Here is a 14,236-nt window from a genome sequence, read left to right on the forward strand (position 1 = left end):
AGAGCCCTCCAGGTTACTGCCCTCCTGTGCTGCATAAGCTATGTCCCAGCAGTATTCACGCTTCTGCAGTTATTGAAAGAAATGATTTGGATGAGGAGCCCACTGCATGCTCCACCACACCCAGCAAAGCAACTGGTGGGTTGTTTCTACTGCTGCCCCCATGCAGCAGCAAGAGGTCCCAAGAAGACATAGGAGAGCTGTGTCATGAGTGGGACCAGCCTCTACAGAGGGGTGCAGGCCAAAGCTAGCACAACTGAGGACTTTCTCCTCACTCCATGTCCCACTAGGTTTACCTAGCACAGCAACTCAAGGCTGTCTGAGGCCAGCCAGGGATGCTTTGCTTAGAGAGAGAGAGATTTCATCAACCCACTTTGACCCCAAGAGTGGGTAACTTTGCCTAAGGGACCCTTCCACTCTCTCCTCTAGTCACATCTAGCCCCAGTGTTTCCTCCCGAGACTCTCCTTGGGCTTTTCACCTTCTGTCTTCCCAGGTTTCACCCCTCACCCTCCTCTCCATCCATAACTTTAAGGGCCAAGGTTGGCACAATGCCACCCACATACAGTACTCCAGAAAAGTTGGCTACCCTCCTCCCCCCCCCACCCCATTAAGGTGACCAACCCATGTGGTCTTGCAGCATGAAACAGATTAGACTGGGTAGACCAAAACTCTTATTTATTGATCACTTTCTGTATCTTCGAGATGGAGGCATCAGAGGAAGTTATTCCCAGCTGAGGGACTGGAGTGTGAAGTCCCCTTGTGTATCAAAGTAGTCAAAGACAGAGAGCCCAAGCCGGTTAGGGAACGTGAACTGGTGGCCTGGCAGCTGGACTGTCACATCATTTTGGTTGACACCAAAAGTGATCTGTAAGACAAATGGAAAAGTCAAAGAAAGTTTCTACAAAGATACCCTCAAGCCTTTCCCCTCCACTGCATTGCTGTGCTACCCTCCACTTTGCAGGGTGAACACACTCAGCAGCATAACCTGCTCTTCAACAGCAGGAGTGTTATTCTGGTCTCCCAAGAGATGCTTATTCCCTGCTCAGTTCAATAGCAACATCCCTTTGAGCTAGCTGGAGCTTGCACATTTGATCCCCACCCTCCATTGCTGCTCAGAGCCCTGAATGGTGGCACTGGCCAAGCAGGAGAAGCCAGCCACCTCCTGTACAGTTAGTCCCGAGACAGCCCCTGCAGTTGGATGCCCTGTGCCAAACACCCTCCCTTCACTGGGGCAGGTACAGAGTGCATCCCAGGCCTCACCTCTACTATGCCCCCCTTCTGGAAAGGGAAAACAGTCTCCCTGTGTTCTGCACCCCACTCTTCCACCTTCTTTGAGTTGCATACGATGGTGTTCACATCACCATGAGCATCAAAACGGGGGTTGAAGTGAAGCCCGAGGTGGGAAGCATCCTTCCCCAGATTCATCACAAAGCTGCAGAGAAAGACATCAATACTGTTTTAATCAATACTATGGTAGCATGTTGCTCATTACCATGAACATCTGTGTCTTCAAGCCCAGCTGAGGGTAACCAAAGAGAAACCTTTTGCTAAACCACACAGCTTCCCTAAAAAGATGGTGCTGTGTCAGTAAGGGGTACTCTCCTCTACTGGGGTGACAGGCCCCACAGTGCCATCCCTGGGAGAGAAACTGCTTAGTTTCCACAAAGCTTTTAACAAGAGAAAGGTTCAGCACTTAGCCCTGAACAGGGAGTTATTCTGCACCCAAACCAGCTCCCAAGGAGTCAGTTGCTTTTCACAGATTTCCTTTCAGCCCCAAACAGTTAGCTGGTGCTGCACCCTGCCTAACAGCCACTGCCTTCTCCCCACCCTGCAGGCAGCTGAAATAATTACCATGTCATTAGCTATCCCAAAGCATCTGCAATGGCAGTGGGAGGAAGCAGCTTCTAGTCCAGTGTCCACCTTGCCTCCAGGCCTTTTACCCAGATGAGAAGAGAGGAGGCATATTATTTGGCAAGAGAAAGCCCAGGAGCCTTCACTCCAACACTATCAATCTTCAAAGGCACTGGGAAGAGCTGGGACATGTTTCCTGGAACACTGCTAGTGCTGGTACAGCAGCTACAGGCTCCACCTTACCCACCAAGAGGCCCCACCAGCCAGACCTGCACAAGGGCTGGGGATCACTGCAGAGGCTTCCCTGGCAGCCCCAGCCACCCTGATCCCTGCAGAGTTAGAAGCACATTTCTACTAACTCCCACCCACCCAATCACCACCTTCCCCCTTAGCACCTGACAGGCACCTCCACTGAGTGAAAGCAAACTTCAACAGCCTGAGACCCCCTGCTGCAACATGCAGCCTTTCCATTTGCACCATTAGCTGGAGCTGTGGCTTAGAGCATCCAAGACTTCCCAGCTGCTTGGGCTATAAACTCCTCCTGCCCAGTGAAGCAAGGCACTGTAATGGTGTCCCTGCTCCTGGGCCATCTTTGCACAGGGGAGAGGATGTAGCTGTAGGGATGGTCTCAACCCAAATCTCAGTATAGACATGACTTCCATTTCCTTTACCCTGCACTAGAAAGGATGTGGTCACTGCCAGTGAATGCAGCTGGAGCTTCACATCTGCTTCGTCTTAGCCCCTTGGCAGTAGCATGTGTCTGCAATGTGCATTAGGCAATGACTCACTGGGAAGCACTGCTGGTGTTAACCCCCTCCAAAGCTGCTCCTCTCACACTTAAGGGAGGGATTCCTTCTGTCCCCCACCAGCAGAAGACAACTCAGCATGGTGCCTTGGCCATGCCTGGGCAGCACAGCACAACTTACCTCTTGGCACTTGGTGCAACTTTCCCCTTGATAGTGAGGCGCTGGCCAGGCTTGAGACCCAAGTTGGTGCATACTGGTCCCTGGGGAACACGGAGGCAGAGATTTTAGCTCAGTACCTGCTGGCTCACTTGCTCTGACTTGGCAGCTCTTCCTGCTGCCTTGCAAGACAGTGCATTGCTTTGGACCACTGGAGAGACAGGGAAGCTCCCTTCCCCTAGGGCATTGCACCAGGGACATCCCAGAGAAGTTACTCCAGTCACATGGGACATGTGCCCAATTTCCCAACCTTTCTCCTGCTGCTCTCATCAACATATCAGTATTTCACAGCAGTGAAGTGTAAGTACCTGCAAGCTCCCATCACACCCACCCTGTCCCAAACACACCCATGTGCCTTGTGGGTCTCATCATCCCACACAAGCTTGGATGTGCAGGGATGGAGCCTCCACTCCCTTCCCCGGCTTGGATTTGAACTTCAAGCCTTGCCTAGGTCCAGGGGCTTGGACACTTTGCTCCCCAGCTCCCAAGGGCTTGGTAGTTTTTTTGGGTTTGGTTTTTTTTTTTTGGTATGTTCAGCATTTACAAGAACATTCTCCTGCTCCATGCACACACCTTTCCCCACCTTCTCTCTAGGAGAACTGAAATACCCTGGTAAACCCATATGTACTCATTTTCTATCACACCAGAGGCAAGGCCCCAAGAATACTAAGAATCTTTCCCCCATCCCACTTTAATAAATAAGCCTGCACTTGGGACAGTCCTTGATTAATCACCCTCAGTCTAATGAAAGATAAATCAAAGAAGTGCAATCGCTCTTCTGACAAGCATCTCCCTGGCTGTTCTTGACACTCACAGAAGGACACTTCTGCATAGCACATTTCTTTACAAGAAAGAGAGAGAGAGAGAACAATTCGGTGACTCATGAAAACTTCAGCCAGGAAGCAAGCAGCAAGGCTGCCCAGAAGTGCTCAGAGAGCAATAAATGTTACTGCAGCTGCTTCCCCAGAGCAGAGCTGCTGTAAAACAGGTTACCCCAGCTCAGGAGCCAACCCTGCAAGGACCACCCCCCCACCCCCCACCAAGGGATCTTGCAGGGAAAAAAACAACACTCCTGCCAGAACAAGAAATAGCAGCCACCCCTCTGTAATGGATGCAGCAGGGATCCTTCCTCCCCAGCAGCAAGCACCCAGCTCTAGCAGACCCTCTGACACAGGGGCTGACAAGCAGATGCAGGAGGATAGTGCGAGCACCCTCACACCAAGCCAACACATTCCCCGCAGTCCCACTCCATGAAACACCACCTCCAGCAAAGCTGCGCCCGAAGCCACGCACTGGCTGCCCCATCCCTTTTTCTACTCACGCAAGACATGGTGCTGCTCTGCAGGCTAATGCTCCTCTCTACTAAGGTGCAATAGTCCCAGGCAAGTAGCTGCAGGGGCCCCACCCTTGCCTTTAAATAGATGGAGAGCTGAGTTGTCCCAGCCCTTCTCCACCCCACCCGCCAATCTGACCGAGGAAAGGGTGGGAGGGGTTGGTTTTGGGGGGAGGGAGGGCCTGTCAGGCAGAGCTGCCTCCTCCCACCCTCACTCAGGCTCATCTCCAGGATGCTAAACCCAACCCTTCCAAGCAGGCTGCTGGCTGCTCCGGGAGGAGATCCAGCTGTGTGTGGCCATGAAGCCAATGGAAAATAGTTTTACAATGTGTGTTTTACTATCCAAGGCTTTTATCCCACATGAAAAATGGTCAGATGGATTGAGACTTGGCGGGAAGGGTCTGGGAAGAGGGCTGGGCTCTTCAGCTCTGGCTAAATCAGGAGCAGAAGAAATATCACTGAGTGCACACAGTACCTCAGAAATTCTTTGTGGTCCAGGTGAAACCCCAGGAGCAGAGGACTGAAGCTGGATCTGGGGTCACCCAGCTGCACTATCAAGCTTTGCTGACCCCAAAGGCTGCCCAGCTGCTGACCCAGCCCTTACTACCTACTCTTGTAGGTACAGGAACTAAAGGAGGGAAAATAGTCCTTATTCTGCAGAACCCCTAGACACTCTCAAAACCACACAGTTCGTCTTGGCTGTAGGGCACAGCAAGCCAGGAGGAAGCTGTCTTGGAGGGGTGGGAGGAATTATCCAGGAAAGCTCAGTGCCTGGCTCTTGCACCTACCCTGAGCACACCGGGGGGGCTGAGGAACAAGGGGATGGGGGAAAAATGCTCTATCACAATAAGCCATAGGATTTATATGTCTTTTATCTGCCTCCATGTTCTTTTTCTGGCAAGTATGATTCACTCCGGGTGAAAGGATTCCTTGGAAAAAGTTACCCAATTACTACATGGCTCAACTGTAATTACACTGAAAGAGGAGGGAAAAAATTCAGGCAGTGGGCCAAGCCTGTGGCTTAAAGCTTTCCTTGTCTTGCATATTTGTCTCTAAATCACAAGACGCTCTGTGATTTTCTTAAGAGGCCCAGAACTGAAACTCACTGAAACACTTTCTTCTTCCCTTTCTATGAGGCCCATCAGTTCCCCATCTCCTGAGGACGTGATAGTCCCCATACTTCTTACCCCCATAAAGCACAAGCCCAGAAGCTGTCACTCCTGGGTGTTTCCAGTTGGTGCCATCAATGCCAGCAGAGGTAGCAGGGACGCCCTCCTGCCTGCTGGAGCTGGGGAGGGCCTGGAAAGGCTCCAGCCTTCGGCCAGGTCACTGATCACCCCGCGACACAAGGGAGCTGGAGTAAAGGCCAAAGTGGGCTTCTCTGCTCTGACATGCCCGCTCCCTCTTTCCCCCTCTGGAAACCTGCCTCAGGGTTGAGCCCTTGAGCCTGATCCCTTCCATGTGGTGTGGGACGAGGAGGAGTGCTCCATACCAGCAGGAGAAAAAGTAACTAGACCCAGCTTCCCTCTGCTTAGGATGTGTGTGTAATTAAATAAATTCCTTTCAACTGCAAGATTTTGTGAGACCAAACCCCTGCAAAGGACCTCAGACATCTCTCCAAGGAGATGAGCTGCTGCTGGAGCCACAGTCTCGCAGATTGCAGGGGTCGGACTAGGAGGGATTGTTCCCCTGCAAGAAATGGTGGACAGGGAAAGGAAATGTGTAGCTATTTGCTCACTTAGAGCTGGAGATTGGGGAGGCCATTTAAAAGGTATGGGGTAGGTTCTGTGTTTCCTGCAGCGTTTCTGGCAGCTGGGCACTGTAACCCAGCCTTAGCAGCCACCAGCTCCTTGAGTCACACCTGTCCAGGGACCTTCCTCCAAATGCTGCTGTGATTTAGAGACCAGCTCATGGATAACAGGTGATAACGAGGGAAGGGATACCATCCCAGAGGAGACACTGGAAGGGCTATTCACATCAAGGAAACTCAGCCTTCAGACTTGAGTCTACCTTGGGCAGCCCATGCTTGTCTGTTGGAAGTCCAGGTGTCTCCGCTGGCTTTCATAAATGGCATTAGCACAACAGGCTAATACCTCAGGCAAGGGGCCCATGGGGTGTCCCATTGCCTGTAGACCACGGGCTACCTCCATCAGTACAATGCCATGTCTCCCTTCCTACCTCTGGATTGGAGCCACCATGATGAGGTGACAAAATCTAAAGCTCCAGGATCAGCGTCCTCACAAGGTGTGGCTGAATTCAGGGGAGGGAAGGTCCCTGCTCACCATGATGGCACACCAGACAGGGATGGTATCCCTAGCTGCACTGACACCTGCTCCACCACACTGAAGATGCAGAGGTGCTTGCCCATTATTTTCAGGAGCAACGTGGTGTAGGAAGAGCCACTATGGGTTGAGAAGGGCAGAGCCAGGCTGGTTAGAGCTGGCAATCCTCACCTCCCGTCACCTCATTCCTTATCAGTGTGTGGCGGGTCAGTCAGCTAGGGGATGTGCCAGCAGGTTATCAGCCCATCCGATGTGCAAAGGATGGAGATGAGGAAGGTGAAGACAGATCACAGCAGACCTTGGTGGCACGGGCTTATCCCGCTGTGTGGGAACTCAGCAGTGGGATAGGGCTCTTCACCCTTCCAGCCAGGCTTCCTCACCAGGAGAGCTCTCCTGCACCACATTGCAAATCCTTACTTTGTATTACAGGGAGAGACACTGATCTGCATCGTACCTTGGGAAGCAAAAGATCTTCTCTGTCCAAGCCAAAGGGAGCGAGTGGACCTGATGCTGTTGCTGCAAACAGTGTCCTTGGCCATGCCAAACTCTTGGCCAGAGGGAGGCGCAAGTGTGGAGAAGGGAGTAATGTCTGTGGGATAATAATTCAGCAGTGCCTCATGTCAGGTTATAAGGGTGAGGCAGGTGGTGTTTGCATCTGCACCTGTATTCTCCAAACTGGGATCGTGTGTCCCGGACAGGATGGGGCCAGCAGAGCCAGCTGCCATGGCAAGGGCAGACCAAATTCACAGCCAGCACATGTGTGCAAGGCCAGAAATCATAGCAAAGACCCCACTAAGCATGTCCTATGCTAGGGCTTAGGCATCCCGCTCAGGTCCTGACCCTGGGCACCTCTCCTGTGTCCTGCGCTTCAGAGACAGCCTGGCTCCTGGTAGCGACTCGCTGCCCTCTCGCTAGCCTTTCCTTACACAATATCCCTGTCTGCTCACTCCTCCTTGGAAAGTGCAAATTACCCTTGTATGGTGAGCCATCCCAGACAGTCCTCAAAGAGCTGCTGCTGCCGTTGCGGCCTGAGCTCATCCCCCGACACTGGCTGTGAAACATCATTCCTGTAGAAGGGACCAGACACCCCCATCTGTTGCTAGGGCTGCCCATGATTTTCATTGTAGCTTTTCTCCCAGGGCCTCAGCCTTCTTCCTGCGCTCACCTTGACACCCAAAGAGCCCGTGCTGATCTCTCCATGCTGAGATGGCACGGTTTCTTGAGCTCCCAGCTTTCCTCATGGACATCCCCACCCCTCCCAACCTCCAAGCTGTAATTTAGCTTAGGTTGCAGAGGGAAACATGATTGCTAAGGGTGAGTTTCATCATTGCGAGTAGCTTTGATATAGAGCCTGCCTTCTGGTCTAGCTGATAGGCACTGGTATGCCTCAGCATACCCGGACTGGTCCTGCATGCTGAGGGCAGGAGTCCAGCTACCACACGCTGTGGGGTTGAGTTGAACTGCTGGGCTGAGCTGTTGCGTGGCTCTAACCAAGGTGGTTTGGCAGCTGCCAGAGAAGTAGCCCAGTCAGGCAAGCGTCCGAAGCACAAGAGGAAGATCTGCTCCCAAATCTGCTTGTGAGGGATGCAGCGATAGACAGGGCATCGCGAGTCATGACCTTGGAGGATTGGGAAAGGGCCTGGGTGAAAAGCCCATGGACTACATGACCAAAGTCCACCTGTATACATTGCTCTCCAGCTGCAAAAGCCTGTTTTGGCCGCAATTACTCCTTCAATGATTTGCAACATCTTTCCACTGGGAGAGTGTCTTTGTACCTGTTCAGCCACTTTGTGTTATGTGGGTTGTGGCATTTTAAATTCAGGATTAGGTGCGCTAAACTCAGATTTATTATCTCGCGGACATAGAGCCTCACATCAGGAATGAGCCACAGCAGGATCTCCCAAGCTTTGCCTGCTGAAGCATTTCCAACCACATCCAATTTCCTGGATTAGGAGCTGTCTGTGAGGCTCCGGCTCCTGCTGACTCCAGAATCTCTGCTTTCATTAAAGCAGTATGGAAATATGTTCCCCAGTGGTGAAGATAATCCTGCAAATGTTATCAAAGTGTACCTGGACAGGGTGATTTATCTGGGCGAGCCTGAAATTACAGCTTGGGGAAGCGGGAACGACTCCTGCTCACATTAATGATGTTGGGATGTGTTAGACACACCTCAAAGTGCATCCCGGGAGCTCCTCAAATCCATGCTTCCTACCTCCTCTCTTGCGCCTCCAGCTGCTCACGTTGGGCTCCATCTCACCTCTGGGGTGCAAACCCTCCCCAGGCACAGCAGGGAAGGGAGTGCTTCTGGTCTGCTAGCTGGGGTGGTATCTCTGCGTCTGCGGGACGGGCATAGCGCCCTGGCTGGGAGAGCAGGGAGGGAGCCGGGTGCCAGGTCACGGCCACGGGCAGCACAGATCAGTCCACGGAGATGGATGGCCCAAGCCATTCAAGTGCCCTTCTAGCCACCCACTGATCTGGGTTAGCTTGGGTGATAGGCGGGAGGACTCCTTGCCTGACGGTGCTAGAAATAGTGACAACACAGCAAAAAAGCGCCAAGCCTTCGATTAACTTGGACATGAAGGATCCTGACTGTGAGGCTGGAGCAGTGGAGTTAGCAGATCTTTAATGCCAGCCAGGCGGTGACTGGTTGGGAAGGCTTCAGGCCATTTGCATTTCAGGTTAAGGGCACTTGGCCCAGGGCAGCACAGCAAAGGCAAATCAAGGAGGGGTGGCCTGATGCTTTAGGAAAGCACATTCTTGGTTTTGACACAGAGAGATTGCTCACAATGACGCAGCCCAGACCGGGTGGTTGCTGCACGTAGAGGATTTCCAAGAGCTGCAAATGCAGGTTAAGAAAAGCCTTGAAGCAGGTCAGGCAATTGCTGCTGAGCCAGAGGGGGACAGCAGACCGGGGAGAGCTGGAAGGTGAATGGAGTAAGGCTCAAGTTCTCCTGTAGGCAAAGTACAATTAGGAACCTCGTACAACTCTGCCACACAGTTTGAAACTGATAATATTTTTCTCATTTAAAGAAAATGGGAAATCAACTTCTGACTGGTGGCATGAATTTCCAATTTTCTTTAAATAAATCCAGTTGAAGAAATAGAAGGAAAGGAAAAGGTAGAAGTGAAAATGAGTTGGGGTGCAGCATGCGTTGTTCAGGCTGTGCAGGCACTGCAGGCAAGGCTTCAAACCTAACCTTTAAGAAATGACATGTTTCGAAAGCAGAGCCACAAGCTCAGCAAATGCTGACTATAGAGGGGAAAACATTGCCACCGCTTTTCTGGATGTTGGCTAATGACTTCCAGAAGGCTTGCAACATAAGCCCAGTGCTACCACTGCAGGAGAGAAAGGGAATATTGTGCTAAAACATGATGCTAAGGAATATTCCTGGGCTGCTGGTTAGTGCTGGGAGTTCAAGGGCAAGGAAATGCAGCTCCGTGCGGGAGGGTTAGATGTTTTGGCACTGATGTGCCGGAGCAGGAGAGCTGCAGGCTATCAACTGATTGTGGCCACCGGCTCTGCACTGCCGTAATGCCCAAATTGGTGTCCTTGCAGTGCCTTAGAAACCTGCCATTTATTGAGCCTATTTCAAGCCTAGAAACAACCCGCTGAGGCATACTCCCTGTCTCAGGTTGTCTGTTAAAGCGACTTTTGAGACGCGCTGGGCAGAGGTTTGTTTGCTGTACTTAATATGCAAACTGTAAGTAGATGCCATGTTTGAACATGTTACAGCAATCCAGATGCTGGTTTCAGCTCTTCCAAGAAACAGTGCTCAGGAGAAGTATGTTCATGGAATACAGGCACGTTCTCCTGCAGCACTCTTGAGACTGAAACTCAGCTGCATGCCATTTTTCAGTGAGTGATGTGTGTAAAAACCAGTCTGGAATGATAATCCTGAAGAAAAGGGTTGCCTTGAATAGGCTCTGCCGGCAGGAATGACAAAGAAGCCTGAAAACACCTTTTTTTTTGTACATGCAAAGTGGTACCTAGGGTGTGGGATGTGATATTAGTCTCCACACATGGCAGAAACGGCATCAGAGCTGCTCGGGAGGTGAGGCGGGCAGGGAGCCTGGAGCACATCAGGTTTTTCTCACAGATATTTACCCTGCATGGGCCATTGCATCTGCTTCGGCGAACGCGTTCATCTGCAGCCAGCCCGCGAGTCAGTGTTAGGGGCACATCTCGTGCTTGGAGAGCCTCCAAAGCACATGGGACCACAAGGCATCAGCACAGCCGAGCTGAAGCCAAGGCAGGCAAAAGGCCAGCTTGGCCTTTCCGAGGGGCAACGGGGCCCCTCCAGGCAGCAGGAGCTGGAGAGAAGAGGATTGCCTTGGGCGGACAGGCTCCTGCTCTCCCTTGGGGTCCTGCAGGTGGTATAGCTCATCATTCCCCAAGGGGGACACATCCTCCTGGCCCCAAAGCCAGCGCAGCCCGGGACTCCCCTCCACTTCTTGACTGGGGACCCCCCAAAACTCCCTTGGGGCTTTCAGCTGCATGTGCCATCCCCTCACTTGGTGCCCCAAACAGTTAGGTGGTACTGAGCCCTGTTAGGCAGCTTCTGCCTGCCACCCTACAGCCAGCTGGAACAATTACCGTCTTGCTAGTAAGCTGTCTGTTATCTGCAGGGATCAGCTGCTGAAATGGAAGGGTGTTTTGGCAGGGCTTGGCACTCTCCCTTCCCTGAGGCTCATACTATTTGGGGAGAGAAAGCGCAGGGCGCTGCTCTCCGATGCTATCGCGGTTTGGAGGCAGTGGAAGGCACTGGGATGCATCATCCCCTGCAACGCTGTTGGTTCCCACCTTCTTGCAAAGGGGCACAGGCACCCTCCAGGACTGGTGGGTACATGCACATCACTGCTGTGGTGAGGCTGTGTCACTCTTTCGGGAGTTTTTGTAAGTGGATCTCTTGGAGGAAGCCCTTTGCAGAGCCATCTCTACCCCTGCCAGCAAGCACACCCATCCGTCACCATGTCCCACACAAGAGCTCGCTCTTCCTCACCTCTGGCTTCTCCAGTTTGCTCTGCTCCCTGGGCAGAGAGCAGGCACCGAAGCACCCCACTGATGCCAAAGCTGGGCTTTGCCTGCCTGCAGTGCTCAGGAAGAGCTGGCCTCGGGCGCTCAGCGCAGTCCAGATGTCAACTGTCCATACCTTATGGCAAAAGATAGGGTCCACACTTGGGATCTCCTCAGTTCCTTCCTCCAGATGCGGAGATGGAGTAGGTTCACAACAGCACCTGGTGGGGTGGTAATACAGGCCATTTCATCAGGAGCAAGAGCTCACTCCCCCAGCACGGGCAGCACAGACATACTCTCCCTCTCTTCCGCCTTCTGCTCCAGGGTTGGGCTCCTCAGCCTTTCCTAAACAAAGGACCATCTCATTTTTCTGGAAGAAAGCCAATGACTAGCTCACATCCCAGCAGAACTGGGTGGTTTGGGAAAAAGGAGCGAAGCGTGCTGATGCTCTTAGCACCCAAGTAAACAACATGGCATTGTTCTATGGGGTCGTAGTCTTGCTCTCGTTATGATGGACACTGAGGCTGAGCACTGACAAACTCCTGACTTTGGCTGGGGTCGCAGATCTCGACATGCCAACTGACTGCCTGGCCATGTGCACGGGTGGGGGGCTTTTCTGTGGGACAGCTTTGAGGATTTTACGAAGCATTGTTGGCTCATGCGCTGCTGGTTGAGAGACGTTTCGGTGGGGAGTAGGGTCACAGATGGGGCAAGGGGTTGGTTAGACACAGTATCAGCTTCTGCTTAGCCTCTTCATAGCAGGAACCTGGGGGAAGAGGGATGGACATTCACTTGCAGCATCTGTGCGCCAGTGATTTGGTGGCAAGTGCTGCTCGCGTGAGCATGAAGCCTGCTCTTCTCTCCCAACATAGAAGGTAAGGGAGAGTCCATCAGCCAGCCAGGTATTTTTGGGTGTACCCTATATACCCCATAGGTAGCCAGTCTGTGGGGCATGCATCATGGGGCAGGTCAGTGCTGTCTGTTCAGCCCACAGCAGGTTCACCAGCTACACTGTGAGGCCAAGGGCCGTTGCACCAGTGGGAGGCTCAGCCTTTACACCCTAGGATGCTGATCCCTGAGACTCCCCCAGAGCTGGGAAAGGCATTAATGCATTTAGCTTCTCTCTTGGCAAAAGCAAAGTAAATGGCTGCAAGGGAGTGCAGCCCAGAAGGCACTGCCTGAGGACAGAGGAAGACGCTGGGCACATCCCCATGGGCATGATAAGACAGAAGCATCGAGGAGCAGAAGTGGGACCCCTGCAAAGCTCCCTCCTGTACAGAGAGGCATTTATCACTTCCCCTTGGCTCCAGCTACTGATGACAGTTACCCAACAGGGTTACTAAACCCGCCTGACTTCCCCTCCAAGCCCCAGACCCCAGGCTGGTGACAATGTTTCAGAGATCACACTGACATGGTTCACATGGTGTCCCCTGCGCCCCTGGCTCCAGAGGGCTTGTTCACACCTGTTCACCCTCGCCCCGGAGGTCCACGGCCTTAAGTCCTACAGTCTAAGAGTTTTCTTGTGCAGGGTGGATTAGCTTCAAAAACGCTGGACATCTGAGAGGTACCGGCCTCCAGGCCCTCAGGCATTTGCTCCAGAAACGGGCGACAGATGGGATGTGTCATTTCCATTCCCACCAAAGCAAACAGGTAAACCCAGGGAGGTTCTCCTGGCCTCTGCACTGGCTAAATTTAATCAGGCAGGTTCAAGGTGTAATACAATGCACCTCCTCCCATTCAAAGGGAAGATGGGGAGATGAGAGAAGTCCCCAGGTCAAGCCCATGATGAGGAGGTAACCTTAGCGGGAAAGCAATGTCCCTACAGGGTCTGCTGTTGTGTAAACTCACCCCGAGGGGGACAGGCCCTTTGCAGGACCCAGCCCTAAGCCAAGCTCTGGGCGAGGCATCCCCCAACCCAGGCAGGGTGAGCATCCTGGGCTTGTTTCACTGGCTCTGCCACCCGCGAGCTCCTGGAAGGAACAACTCAAGGGGCACTGCTGGGTGCAGATGTTGGGTTAGAGCAGTGTGAGCTCAGTGCTGGGCAGGCCCCAGAGAAGGCCACTTCTTCTGGGCTCAGATTTGGCACCCTGTGGGGTGCCTGCCAGCCCAGGGGCACATGGAGAGGTCCAGAAACGGGGGCCTCCCTGCACACCCCTTAGTGAGTGCTAAGCTATATGGGTAAGAGCCATCAGGGGAGGGAAGTTTCCCTGGGCAAGCAGGCATCAGCCATGACTTTCCTGGAGAGAAACAAGCAGGAGGCAAAAGCCCCAGCCCCCCCCAAAATGCACCCCTTTATAACAATAGCACTGTCAGCAAGGACTTGTGCTGTGTGGCAGGGCTCCTTGTGGCCCTCGGGGACTTAGCTAACCCCTAACGAGACGCAGGGAGACATGCCATTCTGACAGCCCTTCCCACTTTGGAAACAAAGATGTTTGTCTCTCTTTGTGGTGGCCTGTTTATTTGGGGGAAAGGGAAGGAAAAACAGCAGAGAGCAGAACAGGGCCTTCCCCCATGTGGTGCTTTATTCAGCTGCCCTCGGGGTGTGAGCTCGGCTTCGTGGGCAGGGAAGGTTTTACCTGCTGAGCAAGTTGAGGCGGACCTGTGCCCGTGATTGGGATTGAGTAGCATGGGAGGCACTGGGAGAAGAACCCATTTGGGCTGGTGGGGCAGGGTGTCTGGGGGACCAGCCCTACAAGTGGACAGGACCACTTCTCCAGCCATGAAGGTTTGAGTCCATGAAGGGTGCCGAAAAACACAAGGAGCCTGCTGGCCAGGCTGCCAAAACCTGTGAGGGCA

General features: G+C 53.0%; 1 protein-coding gene across 1 annotated transcript; it reads right to left on the reverse strand.

Annotated features, from left to right (window-relative positions):
* Positions 1-656: 656 nt before the first annotated feature.
* LGALS1 (galectin 1) lies at positions 657-4,217 on the reverse strand. Its single transcript, XM_076338100.1, has 4 exons — positions 4,133-4,217; positions 2,776-2,855; positions 1,259-1,430; positions 657-863 (listed from the first exon to the last, which is right to left on the reverse strand). Exons 1-4 carry the CDS (start codon positions 4,139-4,141, stop codon positions 720-722), a joined length of 405 nt encoding a protein of 134 aa, XP_076194215.1. The 5' UTR covers positions 4,142-4,217; the 3' UTR covers positions 657-719.
* Positions 4,218-14,236: the final 10,019 nt, after the last annotated feature.

Source organism: Aptenodytes patagonicus, chromosome 1, assembly GCF_965638725.1.
Source record: "Aptenodytes patagonicus chromosome 1, bAptPat1.pri.cur, whole genome shotgun sequence".
Taxonomy (NCBI): domain Eukaryota; kingdom Metazoa; phylum Chordata; class Aves; order Sphenisciformes; family Spheniscidae; genus Aptenodytes; species Aptenodytes patagonicus.

Coding starts and splice junctions, on each gene's coding strand:
- LGALS1 (XM_076338100.1), bottom strand. Junction 1,431..2,775: donor GTTGCACCAAGTGCCAAGAG/GTAAGTTGTGCT, acceptor CTTTCTCTGCAG/CTTTGTGATGAATCTGGGGA. Junction 864..1,258: donor AGAAGGGGGGCATAGTAGAG/GTGAGGCCTGGG, acceptor TTTGTCTTACAG/ATCACTTTTGGTGTCAACCA.